At 55.3% G+C, this 16,322-nt stretch overlaps 1 protein-coding gene across 1 annotated transcript; it reads right to left on the reverse strand.

Moving 5' to 3' along the window:
- Positions 1-3,479: 3,479 nt before the first annotated feature.
- On the reverse strand, positions 3,480-14,329 carry LOC138101472 (trafficking protein particle complex subunit 1-like). The gene is made up of 3 exons (XM_068999241.1): positions 14,254-14,329; positions 14,021-14,172; positions 3,480-3,662 (listed from the first exon to the last, which is right to left on the reverse strand). Exons 1-3 carry the CDS (start codon positions 14,327-14,329, stop codon positions 3,531-3,533), a joined length of 360 nt encoding a protein of 119 aa, XP_068855342.1. The 3' UTR covers positions 3,480-3,530.
- Between the last annotated feature and the right edge of the window lie 1,993 nt (positions 14,330-16,322).

The raw sequence follows: 16,322 nt of genomic DNA on the forward strand, positions 1-16,322 counted from the left end.
GGTCCCGGGGGGGTCCCGGGGGTCCCGAGGGGGGGGGAGGGGCCGGGGGGAGCCCCCACGGGGGGTGGGGGAGGGGCGCGGAGGGGTCGCGGCGTTCCCGGAGCGGGCGGAGAGCGGGGGGAGGGGGCGGGGCCACGCCCTCGGAAAGGCCACGCCCACTGAGGGGCGGGGCTTGGGTGATGTCATGGGTGTTGTATGCAAATGAGGGGGCGGGGCTTAGAGCGGGGCGCCGATCGCTGTCGGTAGCTGGTATGCAAATGAGGGGGCGGGGCTTAGAGCGGGGCGCCGGTCGCTGTCAGCGCCGGGTATGCAAATGAAGGGGCGTGGCCTGCGCGGGGGGTCGGTCACTGCGCTGTGCGGCGCTATGCAAATGAGGGGGCGGGGCTTGGGGCGGGGCCCCGGTTGGTCAGTGACTGTATGCAAATGAGGGGGCGGAGCGCCTGTCGCTGTCAATGGGGGCATGCAAATGAGGGGGCGGGGCCCTGAAGGGGGAGAACTGGGGGGGAAGGGGATTTGGGGGGGATTTTGGGGGGGATTTTGGGGCATTTTGGGGGGATTTTGGGGATTTTGGAGATTTTAGAGGGGGTTTTGGGGGGATTTTGGGGGAATTGTACGGATTTTGAGGGTTTTGGGGGGGATTTTGGGGTTTTGGCGGGACTTTAGAGGGAATTTGGGGGATTTTGGGGGATTTTAGGGGTTTTAGGGAGATTTTGGGGGGAATTTTGGGGATTTTGGGGGAATTGTACGGATTTTGAGGGGTTTGGGGAGATTTTGGGGGATTTTAGAAGGAATTTGGAGGATTTTGGGAGGATTTTAGGGGGATTTGGGGAGATTTTTGAGGGAAATTTGAAGATTTTAGGGATTTTGGGGGAATTGAGGCATTTTTGGGGATTTTGGGAGATTTGGGGCATTTTGGGGGGAATTTTGGGGTATTTTGGGGGGAATTTGGGGAAAAAATCTGGATTTGGGAGGATTCTGGAGATTTTGGGGGGATTTGGGGGGATTTTGGGGAGATTTTGGGGGAATTTTGGGGATTTTGGGGGATTTGGGGGATTTGGGGGATTTTAGAGGGAATTTGGGGGATTTGGGGGGATTTTAGGGGTTTTAGGGAGATTTGGGGGGGAATTTTGGGGATTTTGGGGATCTTAGTGATTTTGGGGGGATTTAGGGGGATTTGGGGGGATTTTGGGGGGAAATTTGAGGATTTTAGGAATTTCGGGGAATTTTGGGGGTTTGGGGGGATTGTGGGGGATTTTGGAGATTTTAGGGAAACTGGGGGGATTTGGGGGCATTTTGGGGGATTTTGGGGAAAATTCGGGGATTTGGGGGGATTTTGGGGCGAATTGGGGGATTTTTGGGGGATTCTGGGGATTTTGGGGGGAAATTTGGGGATTTGGGGAATTTGGGGGATTTTGGGGCGATTTGGGGGAATTTTGGGACGTTATTGGGGGGAATTGGGGGAAAAGGGAAAATTGGGGCAACAAGTTGAAATTTGGGAAAATTGGGGGGGGAAGGGGAAATTTGGGGGGGAAGGGAGATTTTGAGGGAATTTGGGGGAAATTTGGGGGGAATTTCGGGGGAATTTGGGGGGAAAAATCCAAAATTTTGGTGGAAAGAGTGGAAATTTGGGGGAGAAAGGGGAAATTTGGGGGAAATTTGGGGGGGAAAGGAGAAATTTGGGGGGAATTTGAGGGGAAAAATGGAAATTTTGGGGTAGAAAATTCAAAATTTGGGGGAGAAAAGTGGAAAGTTGGGGAAATTTGGGAAAAAATTGGGGTGAAAAGAGGAAATTTGGGGGGAATTTGAGGGGATTTGGGGGGAAAAGGAAAATTTGGGGTGGAAAAGTGGAAATTTGGGAAAAAATTGGGAAAAATTGGGGTGAAAGATCCGAAATTTTGGGGTGGAAAGGGGGAAATTGGGGAGAAAAAAGGGGAAATTTGGGTGGAAAAATCACAAATTTGGGGACCCCCCCCCCATTCCCGCCCCTCCCCCAACACCAAATGACCAAAAAAGGCTTTATGCAAATTTATTTAAATTAGGGGGCCTCAACCCCCCCTCAAAATGGGGAGGGGGGAGGTTTTGGGGGGGTCCTTGAGGGGTTTTGGGGACCCCTCCCCGATTTTGGGGCTCCCCCGGGGGTTTGGGGGTCTCAGTCCCAGTTTTGGGGTCCCAGTCCGGGATTTTGGGGTTTAAAGCGGGGATTTTGGGGTCCAAAGTGGGGATTTTGGGGTCCCAGTCGGGATTTTGGGGTCCAAAGTGGGGATTTTGGGGTCCCAGTCAGGATTTTGGGGTCTCAGTCGGGGATTTTGGGGTCCCAGTCAGGATTTTGGGGTCTCAGTCGGGGATTTTGGGGTACAAAGTGGGGATTTGGGGGTGTCAAGCAGGGTTTTGGGGTTTTTGGGACACTTTTGGGGTCTCAGTCGGGATTTTGGGGTTTAAAGTGAGGATTTTGGGGTCCCAGTCGGGATTTTGGGTCCCAGTCAAGGATTTTAGGGTCCCTTTTGGGTTTTTGGGGCTGTCAGTCAGGATTTGGGGCTGTCAATCAGGATTTTGGGGTCCCTTTGGGGTTTTTGGGGGCTGTCAATCAGGATTTTGGGGTCCCTTTGGGGTTTTTGGGGGCTGTCAATCAGGATTTTGGGGTCCCTTTTGGGGTTTTCGGGGCTCAGCTGGGGTTGCAGGGCCCGAAGTGGGGATTTGGGGCTGTCAATCAGGATTTGGGGGTTTTTGGGGGCTGTCAATCAGGATTTTGGGGTCCCTTTGGGGTTTTGGGGGCTGTCAATCAGGATTTGGGGCTGTCAGTCAGGATTTGGGGTTCTGTCAGTCAGGATTTGGGGTTTTGGGGGCTGTCAATCAGGATTTGGGGGTTTTTGGGGGCTGTCAATCAGGATTTTGGGGTCCCTTTGGGGTTTTTGGGGGCTGTCGATCAGGATTTGGGGCTGTCGATCAGGATTTGGGGCTGTCAGTCAGGACTTGGGGGTTTTGGGGGCTGTCGATCAGGATTTTGGGGCCCCTTTGGGGTTTTTGGGGGCTGTCAATCAGGATTTTGGGGTCCCTTTGGGGTTTTTGGGGGCTGTCAATCAGGATTTGGGGCTGTCGATCAGGATTTGGGGCTGTCGATCAGGATTTGGGGCTGTCAGTCAGGACTTGGGGGTTTTTGGGGGCTGTCAATCAGGATTTTGGGGCCCCTTTGGGGTTTTTGGGGGCTGTCAATCAGGATTTTGGGGTCCCTTTGGGGTTTTTGGGGGCTGTCAATCAGGATTTGGGGCTGTCGATCAGGATTTGGGGCTGTCGATCAGGATTTGGGGCTGTCAGTCAGGACTTGGGGGTTTTTGGGGGCTGTCAATCAGGATTTTGGGGTCCCTTTGGGGTTTTTGGGGCTGTCAATCAGGATTTTGGGGTCCCTTTGGGGTTTTTGGGGGCTGTCAATCAGGATTTGGGGCTGTCGATCAGGATTTGGGGCTGTCAGTCAGGACTTGGGGTTTTTGGGGGCTGTCGATCAGGATTTTGGGGTCCCTTTGGGGTTTCGGGGCTCAGCTGGGGTTGCGGGGCCCGAAGTAGGGCAGCCCGCGCACGAAGGCGTCGAGGCGCTGCCGGAACAGGAGGCTCTGCACGGGGGCGCGGGGGGGGCACAGCGGGTTCTTCACCACCAGCTCCACGAAGAGCTGCCGAGAGAGGGGGGGTTTGGGCTGAAATCCGGCCGGTTTGGGCAAAAAATCCCCGCCCCGGTTTGGGGGGAAATCCGGCCGGTTTGGGCAAAAAATCCCCGCCCTGGTTTGGGGGGAAATCCTGAGGGTTTGGGCAAAAAATCCCCACCCCGGTTTGGGGTGAAATCCGGCCGGTTTGGGCAAAAAATCCCCGCCCTGGTTTGGGGTGAAATCCTGAGGGTTTGGGCAAAAAATCCCCGCCCCGGTTTGGGCTGAAATCCTGAGGGTTTGGGCAAAAAATCCCCGCCCCGGTTTGGGGGGAAATCCGGCCGGTTTGGGCAAAAAATCCCCGCCCCGGTTTGGGGTGAAATCCTGAGGGTTTGGGCAAAAAATCCCCGCCCCAGTTTGGGGTGAAATCCGGCCGGTTTGGGCAAAAAATCCCCGCCCCGGTTTGGGGGGAAATCCTGAGGGTTTGGGCAAAAAATCCCCGCCCCGGTTTGGGGTGAAATCCTGAGGGTTTGGGCAAAAAATCCCCACCCCGGTTTGGGGGGAAATCCTGAGGGTTTGGGCAAAAAATCCCCACCCAAGTTTGGGTTGAAATCCTGAGGGTTTGGGCAAAAAATCCCCACCCCGGTTTGGGGGGAAATCCGGCCGGTTTGGGCAAAAAATCCCCTCCCCGGTTTGGGGTGAAATCCGGCCGGTTTGGGCAAAAAATCCCCGCCCTGGTTTGGGCTGAAATCCTGAGGGTTTGGGCAAAAAATCCCTGCCCTGGTTTGGGCTGAAATCCTGAGGGTTTGGGCAAAAAATCCCCACCCCGGTTTGGGGTGAAATCCTGAGGGTTTGGGCAAAAAATCCCCGCCCAGATTTGGGGGGAAATCCTGAGGGTTTGGGCAAAAAATCCCCACCCCGGTTTGGGGTGAAATCCTGAGGGTTTGGGCAAAAAATCCCCGCCCCGGTTTGGGGTGAAATCCTGAGGGTTTGGGCAAAAAATCCCCACCCCGGTTTGGGGTGAAATCCTGAGGGTTTGGGCAAAAAATCCCCACCATGATTTGGGCTGAAATCCTGAGGGTTTGGGCAAAAAATCCCCACCCTGGTTTGGGCTGAAATCCTGAGGGTTTGGGCAAAAAATCCCCGCCCCGGTTTGGGGTGAAATCCGGCCGGTTTGGGCAAAAAATCCCCGCCCCGGTTTGGGCTGAAATCCTGAGGGTTTGGGCAAATAATCCCCGCCCCGGTTTGGGGTGAAATCCGGCCGGTTTGGGCAAAAAATCCCCGCCCTGGTTTGGGGTGAAATCCTGAGGGTTTGGGCAAAAAATCCCTGCCCTGGTTTGGGGTGAAATCCTGAGGGTTTGGGCAAAAAATCCCCACCCTGGTTTGGGGTGAAATCCTGAGGGTTTGGGCAAAAAATCCCCACCCCGGTTTGGGGTGAAATCCGGCCGGTTTGGGCAAAAAATCCCTGCCCTGGTTTGGGGTGAAATCCTGAGGGTTTGGGCAAAAAATCCCCACCCTGGTTTGGGGTGAAATCCTGAGGGTTTGGGCAAAAAATCCCCGCCCCGGTTTGGGGTGAAATCCTGAGGGTTTGGGCAAAAAATCCCCACCCAAGTTTGGGTTGAAATCCTGAGGGTTTGGGCAAAAAATCCCCGCCCCGGTTTGGGGTGAAATCCGGCCGGTTTGGGCAAAATCCCAACAGTTTGGGGTGAAATCCCGTGATTTTGGGGAAAGAAACCTATTATTTGGGGAAAAAATCTGTTATTTTGGGAAAAATCCCATTATTTCGGGGGGAAATCCTATTAGTTTGGGGAAAAAAACATTATTTAGGGCAAAATCCCATTATTTTGGGAGAAAATCCCGTTATTTTGGGGAAAAAAATCCCATTATTTTGGGGAAAAACCTGTTATTTTGGGGGAAAATCCCATTATTTAGGGAAAAAATCCCATTATTTTGGGGGAAATCCCATTATTTTGGGGAAAATCCCATTATTTTGGGGGAAAAGATCCCATTATTTTGGGGGAAAATCTCTTTTTTGGGGGAAAAAATCCCGTTATTTTGGGGGAAAAAATTCCATTATTTTGGGGAAAATCCTGTTATTTTGGGAGAAAATCCCATTATTTTGGGAGAAAATCCCATTATTTTGGGGAAAAATCCCTTTTTGGGGGGAAAAACTCTTTTTTTTGGGAAAAAATTCCCATTATTTTGGGGGAAAATCCCTTTTTGGGGGAAAAGTCCCGTTATTTTGGGGGGAAAAATTCCATTATTTTGGGGAAATCCTGTTATTTTGGGGGAAAATCCCATTATTTAGGGAAAAAATCCCATTATTTTGGGGGAAATCCCATTATTTTGGGGAAAATCCCATTATTTTGGGGGAAAAGATCCCATTATTTTGGGGAAAAATCTCTTTTTTGGGGGAAAAAATCCCATTATTTTGGGGAAAAAAATTCCATTATTTTGGGGAAAATCCTCTTATTTTGGAGGAAATCCCATTTTTTGGGGGGAAATCCCATTATTTAGGGAAAATATCCCATTATTTTGGGAGAAAATCCCGTTATTTTGGGAGAAAATCCCATTATTTTGGGAGAAAATCCCATTATTTTGGGGAAAAATCCCTTTTTTGGGGGAAAAACTCTTTTTTTTGGGAAAAAATTCCCATTATTTTGGGGGAAAATCCCTTTTTGGGGGAAAAATCCCATTATTTTGGGGGAAAAAATTCCATTATTTTGGGGAAATCCTGTTATTTTGGGGGAAAATCCCATTATTTAGGGAAAAAATCGCATTATTTTGGGGGAAATCCCATTATTTTGGGGGAAAAGATCCCATTATTTTGGGGGAAAATCCCATTATTTTGGGAAAAAATCGCATTATTTTGGGGAAAAATCTCTTTTTTGGGGGAAAAAATCCCGTTATTTTGGGGAAAAAAATTCCATTATTTTGGGGAAAATCCTCTTATTTTGGGGGAAATCCCATTATTTTGGGGAAAAATCCCTTTTTTGGGGGAAAAACTCTTTTTTTTGGGAAAAAAGTCCCATTATTTTGGGGAAAAATCCCGTTATTTTGGGGAAAATCCCGGTTTTTGGGGAAAATCCCGGTTTTTGGGGGTGACACCCTCAGGGACCCCCCCAGGACCCCAAAACCCCCCCGGACCCCCCCCCCCCAGCACCCCCCGGGGACCCCAAAACCGCGACCCCTCCCCCCAAGGGACCCTAAAAACCCCGGGGGGGCAGATTTGGGGGAATTTGGGGGATTTTGGGGGGAATTTGGGGGAATTTGGGGGGATTTGGGGGAATTGTGGGGAATTTGGGGGGATTTGGGGGAATTTGGGGGAATTTTGGGGAATTTGGGGGAATTTTGGGGATTTGGGGGAATTTTGGGGGATTTGGGGGGAATTTGGGGGAATTTGGGGGGATTTGGGGGGAATTTGGGGGAATTTGGGGGAGATTTGGGGGAATTTTGGGGATTTGAGGGATTTGGGGGAATTTTGGGGATTTGGGGGATTTTGGGGGAATTTGGGGGAATTTTGGGGATTTGGGGGAATTTTGGGGGATTTGGGGGGAGATTTGGGGGAATTTTGGGGATTTGGGGGAATTTTGGGGGATTTGGGGGGAATTTGGGGGAATTTGGGGGGATTTGGGGGAATTTGGGGGAATTTTGGGGGAGATTTGGGGGCTTCAGGGGCAGATTTTGGGGCTCCGGGAGGGGATTTTGGGGCCGGGATTTGGATTTTTTTCGGGGCGGATTTTGGGGTTTTGGGGCCGGGATTTTGGGGCCGGGATTTTTGGGTTTTTTTTCAGGGTGGATTTTGGGTTTTTTTTCGGGGTGGATTTTGGGGTTCCGGGCGGGGATTTTGGGGCCAGGATTTGGGGATTTTGGGGCGGGGATTTGGGGATTTTGGGGCTGGGATTTGGGGATTTTTCAGGGCAGATTTTGGGGTTTGGGGCGGGGATTTTGGGGCAGGGATTTGGGGGCCGGGATTTGGGGATTTTGGGGCCGGGATTTGGGGATTTTGGGGCCGGGATTTGGGGATTTAGGGCCGGGATTTCGGGTTTTTTTTCAGGGCAGATTTTGAGGTTTTGGGCGGGGATTTTGGGGCGGGGATTTGGGGCTTTGGGGCCGGGATTTGGGGCGGGGATTTGGGGGCTTTGGGGCGGGGATTTGGGGGATTTTTCAGGGCAGATTTTGGGGTTTTGGGCGGGGATTTTGGGCCGGGATTTGGGGATTTTGGGGCGAGGATTTGGGGCTTTGGGGCGGGGATTTTGGGGCGGGGATTTGGGGCTTTGGGGCCGGGATTTTGGGGCGGGGATTTGGGGCTTTGGGGCCGGGATTTTGGGGCCGGGATCTGGGGATTTTGGGCCGGGATTTGGGGCTTTGGGGCCGGGATTTTGGGGCGGGGATTTGGAAGCTTTGGGGCCGGGATTTGGGGGATTTTTCAGGGCAGATTTTGGTGTTTTGGGCGGGGATTTTGGGCCGGGATTTGGGGGCCGGGATTTGGGGCTTTTGGGCCGGGATTTGCAGATTTGGGGCGGGGATTTGGGGGATTTTTCCGGGCAGATTTTGCAGTTTTGGGTGGGGATTTTAGGGCCGGGATTTGGGGTTTTGGGGCCGGGATTTGGGGGATTTTTCCGGGCAGGTTTTGGGGTTTGGGGCGGGGATTTTGGGGCGGGGATTTGGGGGCCAGGATTTGGGGATTTGGGGCCGGGATTTGGGGGATTTTTCAGGGCAGATTTCGGGGTTCCGGGCAGGGATTTTGAGGCGGGGATTTGGGGCTTTGGGGCGGGGATTTTGGGGCGGGGATTTGCGGATTTGGGGCCGGGATTTGGGGGATTTTTCCGGGCAGCTTTTGGGGTTTGGGGCGGGGATTTTGGGGCGGGGATTTGGGGATTTTGGGGCGGGGATTTTGGGCCGGGATTTGGGGGTTTTGGGCCGGGATTTGGGGATTTTGGGGCGGGGATTTGCGGCTTTGGGGCCGGGATTTGGGGGATTTTTCAGGGCAGGTTTTGGGGTTTGGGGCGGGGATTTTGGGGCGGGGATTTGGGGATTTTGGGGCGGGGATTTTGGGGCGGGGATTTGGGGATTTTGGGGCGGGGATTTGTGGATTTTGGGGCGGGGATTTGGGGGGGATTTTGAGGCGGGGATTTGGGGGGTTTTGGGGCCGGGATTTTGGGGGTTTTGGGGCGGGGATTTGTGGATTTGGGGGCGGGGATTTGGGGCTTTGGGGCGGGGATTTGGAGCCGGGATTTGTGGATTTTGAGGCCGGGATTTGTGGATTTTGGGGCGGGGATTTGTGGATTTTGGGGCGGGGATTTGGGGGGTTTTGGGGCGGGGATTTGTGGATTTTGGGGCGGGGATTTGGGGGGTTTTGGGGCGGGGATTTGGGGGGTTTTGGGGCGGGGATTTGTGGATTTTGAGGCGGGGATTTGGGGGGTTTTGGGGCGGGGATTTGTGGATTTTGGGGCGGGGATTTGGGGGGTTTTGGGGCGGGGATTTGGGGGGTTTTGGGGCGGGGATTTGGGGGGTTTTGGGGCGGGGATTTGTGGATTTTGGGGCGGGGATTTGGGGGGTTTTGGGGCGGGGATTTTGGGGTTTGGGGCGGGGATTTTGGGGCCGGGATTTGGGGGTTTTGGGGCGGGGATTTGGGGGGTTTTGGGGCGGGGATTTGGGAGCTTTGGGGCGGGGATTTTGGGGCGGGAATTTGGGGATTTTGGGCCGGGATTTGGGGGATTTTGGGGCGGGGATTTGGGGCTTTGGGGCGGGGATTTGGGGGCTTTGGGGCGGGGATTTGGGGATTTTGGGGCGGGGATTTGGGGGTTTTGGGGCCGGGATTTGGGGGATTTTTCCGGGCAGCTTTTGGGGTTTGGGGCGGGGATTTTGGGGCGGGGATTTGGGGATTTTGGGGCGGGGATTTGGGGATTTTGGGACGGGATTTGGGGGATTTTGGGGCGGGGATTTGGGGGCTTTGGGGCGGGGATTTTGGGGCTTTGGGGCGGGGATTTGGAGCCGGGATTTGGGGGTTTTGGGGCGGGGATTTGGGGATTTTGGGGCGGGGATTTGGGGGGTTTTGGGGCCGGGATTTGTGGATTTTGAGGCGGGGATTTGGGGGGTTTTGGGGCGGGGATTTGGGGATTTTGGGGCGGGGATTTGGGGATTTTGGGGCGGGGATTTTGGGGCCGGGATTTGGGGGGTTTTGGGGCGGGGATTTGGAGCCGGGATTTGGGGGTTTTGAGGCTGGGATTTGGGGGGTTTTGGGGCGGGGATTTGGGGGGTTTTGGGGCCGGGATTTGGGGGGTTTGGGGGCGGGGATTTGTGGATTTTGAGGCTGGGATTTGTGGATTTTGAGGCGGGGATTTTGGGGGTTTTGGGGCCGGGATTTGTGGATTTTGGGGCGGGGATTTGTGGATTTGGGGGCTGGGATTTGGGGCTTTGGGGCGGGGATTTGGAGCCGGGATTTGTGGATTTTGGGCCGGGATTTGGGGGATTTTGGGGCGGGGATTTGGGGCTTTGGGGCGGGGATTTGGGGGCCTTGGGGCGGGGATTTTGGGGCGGGGATTTGGGGGTTTTGGGGCCGGGATTTGGGGGATTTTTCCGGGCAGCTTTTGGGGTTTGGGGCGGGGATTTTGGGGCGGGGATTTGGGGATTTTGGGGCGGGGATTTGGGGGGTTTTGGGGCCGGGGTTTGGGGGATTTTTCCGGGCAGCTTTTGGGGTTTGGGGCGGGGATTTTGGGGCGGGGATTTGGGGGTTTTGGGGCGGGGATTTGGGGATTTTGGGGCAGGGATTTTGGGGCTTTGGGGCGGGGATTTGGAGCCGGGATTTGGGGATTTTGGGGCGGGGATTTGGGGGTTTGGGGCGGGGATTTGGAGCCGGGATTTGTGGATTTTGGGGCGGGGATTTGGGGATTTTGGGGCGGGGATTTGGGGATTTTGGGGCGGGGATTTGTGGATTTTGAGGCGGGGATTTGGGGGGTTTTGGGGCCGGGATTTGTGGATTTTGGGGCGGGGATTTGGGGATTTTGGGGCGGGGATTTGGGGGGTTTTGGGGCGGGGATTTGGGGGGTTTTGGGGCGGGGATTTGGGGATTTTGGGGCGGGGATTTGGGGGGTTTTGGGGCCGGGATTTGTGGATTTTGGGGCGGGGATTTGGGGGGTTTCGGGGCGGGGATTTGTGGATTTTGGGGCGGGGATTTGGGGGGTTTCGGGGCTGGGATTTGTGGATTTTGAGGCTGGGATTTGTGGATTTTGGGGCGGGGAATTGTGGATTTTGGGGCGGGGATTTGGGGGGTTTCGGGGCGGGGATTTGTGGATTTTGAGGCGGGGATTTGGGGGGTTTTGGGGCCGGGATTTGTGGATTTTGAGGCTGGGATTTGGGGGGTTTTGGGGCGGGGATTTGGGGGGTTTTGGGGCGGGGATTTGGGCCGGGATTTGGGGGATTTTGGGGCGGGGATTTGGGGGATTTTGGGGCGGGGATTTGGGGGGTTTTGGGGCGGGGATTTGTGGATTTTGAGGCTGGGATTTGGGGGGTTTTGGGGCGGGGATTTGGGGGGTTTTGGGGCGGGGATTTGGGGGGTTTTGGGGCGGGGATTTGGGGCGGGGATTTGGGGGATTTTGGGGCTGGGATTTGTGGATTTTGAGGCTGGGATTTGGGGGGTTTTGGGGCGGGGATTTGGGGGGTTTTGGGGCGGGGATTTGGGGGGTTTGGGGGCGGGGATTTGTGGATTTTGAGGCTGGGATTTGTGGATTTTGAGGCGGGGATTTTGGGGGTTTTGGGGCCGGGATTTGTGGATTTTGGGGCGGGGATTTGTGGATTTGGGGGCTGGGATTTGGGGCTTTGGGGCGGGGATTTGGAGCCGGGATTTGTGGATTTTGGGCCGGGATTTGGGGGATTTTGGGGCGGGGATTTGGGGCTTTGGGGCGGGGATTTGGGGGCCTTGGGGCGGGGATTTTGGGGCGGGGATTTGGGGGTTTTGGGGCCGGGATTTGGGGGATTTTTCCGGGCAGCTTTTGGGGTTTGGGGCGGGGATTTTGGGGCGGGGATTTGGGGATTTTGGGGCGGGGATTTGGGGGGTTTTGGGGCCGGGGTTTGGGGGATTTTTCCGGGCAGCTTTTGGGGTTTGGGGCGGGGATTTTGGGGCGGGGATTTGGGGGTTTTGGGGCGGGGATTTGGGGATTTTGGGGCAGGGATTTTGGGGCTTTGGGGCGGGGATTTGGAGCCGGGATTTGGGGATTTTGGGGCGGGGATTTGGGGGTTTGGGGCGGGGATTTGGAGCCGGGATTTGTGGATTTTGGGGCGGGGATTTGGGGATTTTGGGGCGGGGATTTGGGGATTTTGGGGCGGGGATTTGTGGATTTTGAGGCGGGGATTTGGGGGGTTTTGGGGCCGGGATTTGTGGATTTTGGGGCGGGGATTTGGGGATTTTGGGGCGGGGATTTGGGGGGTTTTGGGGCGGGGATTTGGGGGGTTTTGGGGCGGGGATTTGGGGATTTTGGGGCGGGGATTTGGGGGGTTTTGGGGCCGGGATTTGTGGATTTTGGGGCGGGGATTTGGGGGGTTTCGGGGCGGGGATTTGTGGATTTTGGGGCGGGGATTTGGGGGGTTTCGGGGCTGGGATTTGTGGATTTTGAGGCTGGGATTTGTGGATTTTGGGGCGGGGAATTGTGGATTTTGGGGCGGGGATTTGGGGGGTTTCGGGGCGGGGATTTGTGGATTTTGAGGCGGGGATTTGGGGGGTTTTGGGGCCGGGATTTGTGGATTTTGAGGCTGGGATTTGGGGGGTTTTGGGGCGGGGATTTGGGGGGTTTTGGGGCGGGGATTTGGGCCGGGATTTGGGGATTTTGGGCCGGGATTTGGGGGATTTTGGGGCGGGGATTTGGGGGATTTTGGGGCGGGGATTTGGGGGGTTTTGGGGCGGGGATTTGTGGATTTTGAGGCTGGGATTTGGGGGGTTTTGGGGCGGGGATTTGGGGGGTTTTGGGGCGGGGATTTGGGGGGTTTTGGGGCGGGGATTTGGGGCGGGGATTTGGGGGATTTTGGGGCTGGGATTTGTGGATTTTGAGGCTGGGATTTGGGGGGTTTTGGGGCGGGGATTTGGGGGGTTTTGGGGCGGGGATTTGGGGGGTTTGGGGGCGGGGATTTGTGGATTTTGAGGCTGGGATTTGTGGATTTTGAGGCGGGGATTTTGGGGGTTTTGGGGCCGGGATTTGTGGATTTTGGGGCGGGGATTTGTGGATTTGGGGGCTGGGATTTGGGGCTTTGGGGCGGGGATTTGGAGCCGGGATTTGTGGATTTTGGGCCGGGATTTGGGGGATTTTGGGGCGGGGATTTGGGGCTTTGGGGCGGGGATTTGGGGGCCTTGGGGCGGGGATTTTGGGGCGGGGATTTGGGGGTTTTGGGGCCGGGATTTGGGGGATTTTTCCGGGCAGCTTTTGGGGTTTGGGGCGGGGATTTTGGGGCGGGGATTTGGGGATTTTGGGGCGGGGATTTGGGGGTTTTGGGGCCGGGGTTTGGGGGATTTTTCCGGGGAGCTTTTGGGGTTTGGGGCGGGGATTTTGGGGCGGGGATTTGGGGGTTTTGGGGCGGGGACTTGGGGATTTTGGGGCGGGGATTTGGGGATTTTGGGGCAGGGATTTTGGGGCTTTGGGGCGGGGATTTGGAGCCGGGATTTGGGGATTTTGGGGCGGGGATTTGGGGGTTTGGGGCGGGGATTTGGAGCCGGGATTTGTGGATTTTGGGGCGGGGATTTGGGGATTTTGGGGCGGGGATTTGGGGATTTTGGGGCGGGGATTTGTGGATTTTGAGGCTGGGATTTGGGGGGTTTTGGGGCGGGGATTTGGGGGGTTTTGGGGCGGGGATTTGGGGGTTTTGGGGCGGGGATTTGTGGATTTTGAGGCGGGGATTTGGGGGGTTTTGGGGCCGGGATTTGTGGATTTTGGGGCGGGGATTTGGGGATTTTGGGGCGGGGATTTGGGGGGTTTTGGGGCGGGGATTTGGGGGGTTTTGGGGCGGGGATTTGGGGATTTTGGGGCGGGGATTTGGGGGGTTTTGGGGCCGGGATTTGTGGATTTTGGGTCGGGGATTTGGGGGGTTTTGGGGCGGGGATTTGGGGCGGGGATTTGGGGGTTTCGGGGCGGGGATTTGTGGATTTTGAGGCTGGGATTTGTGGATTTTGGGGCGGGGATTTGGGGCCGGGATTTGTGGATTTTGAGGCTGGGATTTTGGGGGTTTTGAGGCTGGGATTTGTGGATTTTGAGGCGGGGATTTTGGGGGGTTTCGGGGCGGGGATTTTGGGGGTTTCGGGGCGGGGATTTGTGGATTTTGAGGCTGGGATTTGTGGATTTTGGGGCGGGGATTTGGGGGGTTTCGGGGCGGGGATTTGGGGGGTTTTTGGGGTGCCTCACGTTGCTGTAGATGTGCTGCAGCGCCTCGCGGGCGCTGGGCACGCCCAGGTCGGTGTTGAGCACCAGGCGCAGCCCCGAGGGCGTCTCCAGGTAGTGCAGGCGGTACTTGCTGGTGTGGAACGCCACGAACCCGTCCCGCCCGCGCGCGCGCGCTAAGGACAATTCCCGGCATTCCCGGAATCCCCCAAATCCCCCAAATCCCCCAAATCCCCCAAATCCCCCCCACCCCGGACCCGCGGGAGCCGCCCCGAACCTTCGGGATTCTCCCGGAGCCCGAAATTCCGCTCCCAAATCCGCCCCGAAATTCATCCCCAGAACAGCCCCGAGTCTCTCTTGGTTCTCCAGGATCCCAAATTCCCCGAATTCCCAAATTTCCCGGGGTCCCCAAACGCTCGGGATTCTCCCCAACCCCAAATCCGCCCAAATTTCCCCCAAAATTCATCCCCAGAACAGCCCCGAGTCTCTCTTGGTTCTCCAGGATCCCAAATTCCCCGAATTCCCAAATTTCCCGGGGTCCCCAAACGCTCGGGATTCTCCCCAACCCCAAATCCGCCCAAATTTCCCCCAAAATTCATCCCCAGAACAGCCCCGAGTCTCTCTTGGTTCTTCAGGATCCCAAATTCCCCGAATTCCCAAATTTCCAGGGGGTCCCCAAACCCTCGGGATTCTCCCCAACCCCAAATCCGCCCAAATTCCCCCCCAAATTCATCCAAATCTCCCCAAAATCCATCCCTAAATCTCTCTATCGATGATTTGGGGCTCTCCAGGATCCCAAATTCCCGGAATTCCCAAATTCCAGGGGGTCCCCAAACCCTCGGGATTCTCCCAGACCTGAAATTCCCTAAAAATTCCACCCAAAATCCCCCAAAATTCATCCCAAATCCCCCAAAAATCCATCCCTAAATCTCTTTTGATGATTTGGGGCTCTCCAGGATCACGAATTCCCGGAATTTCCCAAATTTCCCGCGGTCCCCAAACCCTCGGGATTCTCCCCAACCCCAAATCCGCCCAAATTTCCCCCAAAATTCATCCCCAAAACACCTCCGAGTCTCTCTTGGTTCTCCAGGATCCCAAATTCCCAAAATTCCCAAATTCCAGGGGATCCCCAAACTCTCGGGATTCTCCCAGACCCCAAATTCCCTAAAAATTCCCCCAAAATTCATCCCAAATCTGCCCAAATTCCCCCCAACCCCCCCCCCCGAGTCTCTCTTGGTTCTCCAGGATCCCAAATTCCCCGAATTCCCAAATTTCCAGGGGGTCCCCAAACCCTCGGGATTCTCCCCAACCCCAAATCCACCCAAAATTCCCCCAAAATCCATCCCCAAATGCCCCCCGAGTCTCTCTTGGTTCTCCAGGATCCCAAATTCCCGGAATTCCCCCAAATTCCCAAATTTCCCGCGGTCCCCAAACCCTCGGGATCCCCCCAGACCTGAAATTCCCTAAAAATTCCCCCCAAAATTCCCCCAAATCCCCCCAAAATTCATCCCAAATCTGCCCAAATTCCCCCCAAAATCCCCCCCGAGTCTCTCTTGGTTCTCCAGGATCCCAAATTCCCAAAATTCCCAAATTCCCGGGGGTCCCCAAACCCTCGGGATTTGCCCCAAACCCGCCCCAAATCCCCCGAATTCCCCCAAAAAATCCTTCCCCAGGGTCCCCTCTCCTCCCAATTTTTGGGATCTCCCGGAATGTTTTGGGGATTCCCGGGGTTTTTTTGGGGATTCCCGGCCGGAATTTGGGGATTCCCAGGGATATTTTGGGGATTCCCAGGGATATTTTGGGGTTCCCAGAGATTTTTTTTGGAGATTCCCGGGGTTTTTTTGGGAATCCCAGGAATTTTTTGGGGATTCCCGGGGACTTTTTGGGATTCCCAGACGGAATTTGGGGATTCCTGGGGATTTTTTGGGGATTCCCAGGGATTTTTTTGGGGATTCCCGGCTGGAATTTGGGGATTCCTGGGAATTTCGGGGATTCCCGCAATTTTTTGGGGATTCCCGGGGATTTTTTGGGATTCCCGGCTGGAATTTGGGGATTCCCAGGGATTTTCTGGGGATTCCTGGGTGGTTTTTTGGGATTCCCAGGATTTTTTTGGGGATTCCCACGGATTTTTTTAGATTCCTGGCGGAATTTGGGGATTCCTGGTGGTTTTTGGGGATTCCCGGCCGGAATTCGGGGATTTTTTTGGGGATTCCCGGGGATTTTTGGGGTTCCCAGCCGGAATTTGGGGATTTTGGGGGGGAATTTGGGGATTTTTGGGGGAATTTGGGGATTTTTGGGGTTCCCAGGCCGGAATTTGGGGATTTTT

The sequence above is a fragment of the Aphelocoma coerulescens genome, unplaced genomic scaffold (assembly GCF_041296385.1).
Source record: "Aphelocoma coerulescens isolate FSJ_1873_10779 unplaced genomic scaffold, UR_Acoe_1.0 HiC_scaffold_306, whole genome shotgun sequence".
In the NCBI taxonomy this organism is placed as follows: domain Eukaryota; kingdom Metazoa; phylum Chordata; class Aves; order Passeriformes; family Corvidae; genus Aphelocoma; species Aphelocoma coerulescens.

Bases quoted from the DNA above. Each gene is read 5' to 3' on its own strand.
- LOC138101472 (XM_068999241.1), bottom strand. From the start codon at position 14,329: ATGAATTTCGGGGCGGATTTGGGAGCGGAATTTCGGGCTCCGGGAGAA. The intron at 14,173-14,253 runs GTCCGGGGTGGG...AATTGTCCTTAG, and splicing joins GTTCGGGGCGGCTCCCGCGG to CGCGCGCGCGCGGGCGGGAC. The intron at 3,663-14,020 runs GTGAGGCACCCC...CTCTCTCGGCAG, and splicing joins TGCAGCACATCTACAGCAAC to CTCTTCGTGGAGCTGGTGGT.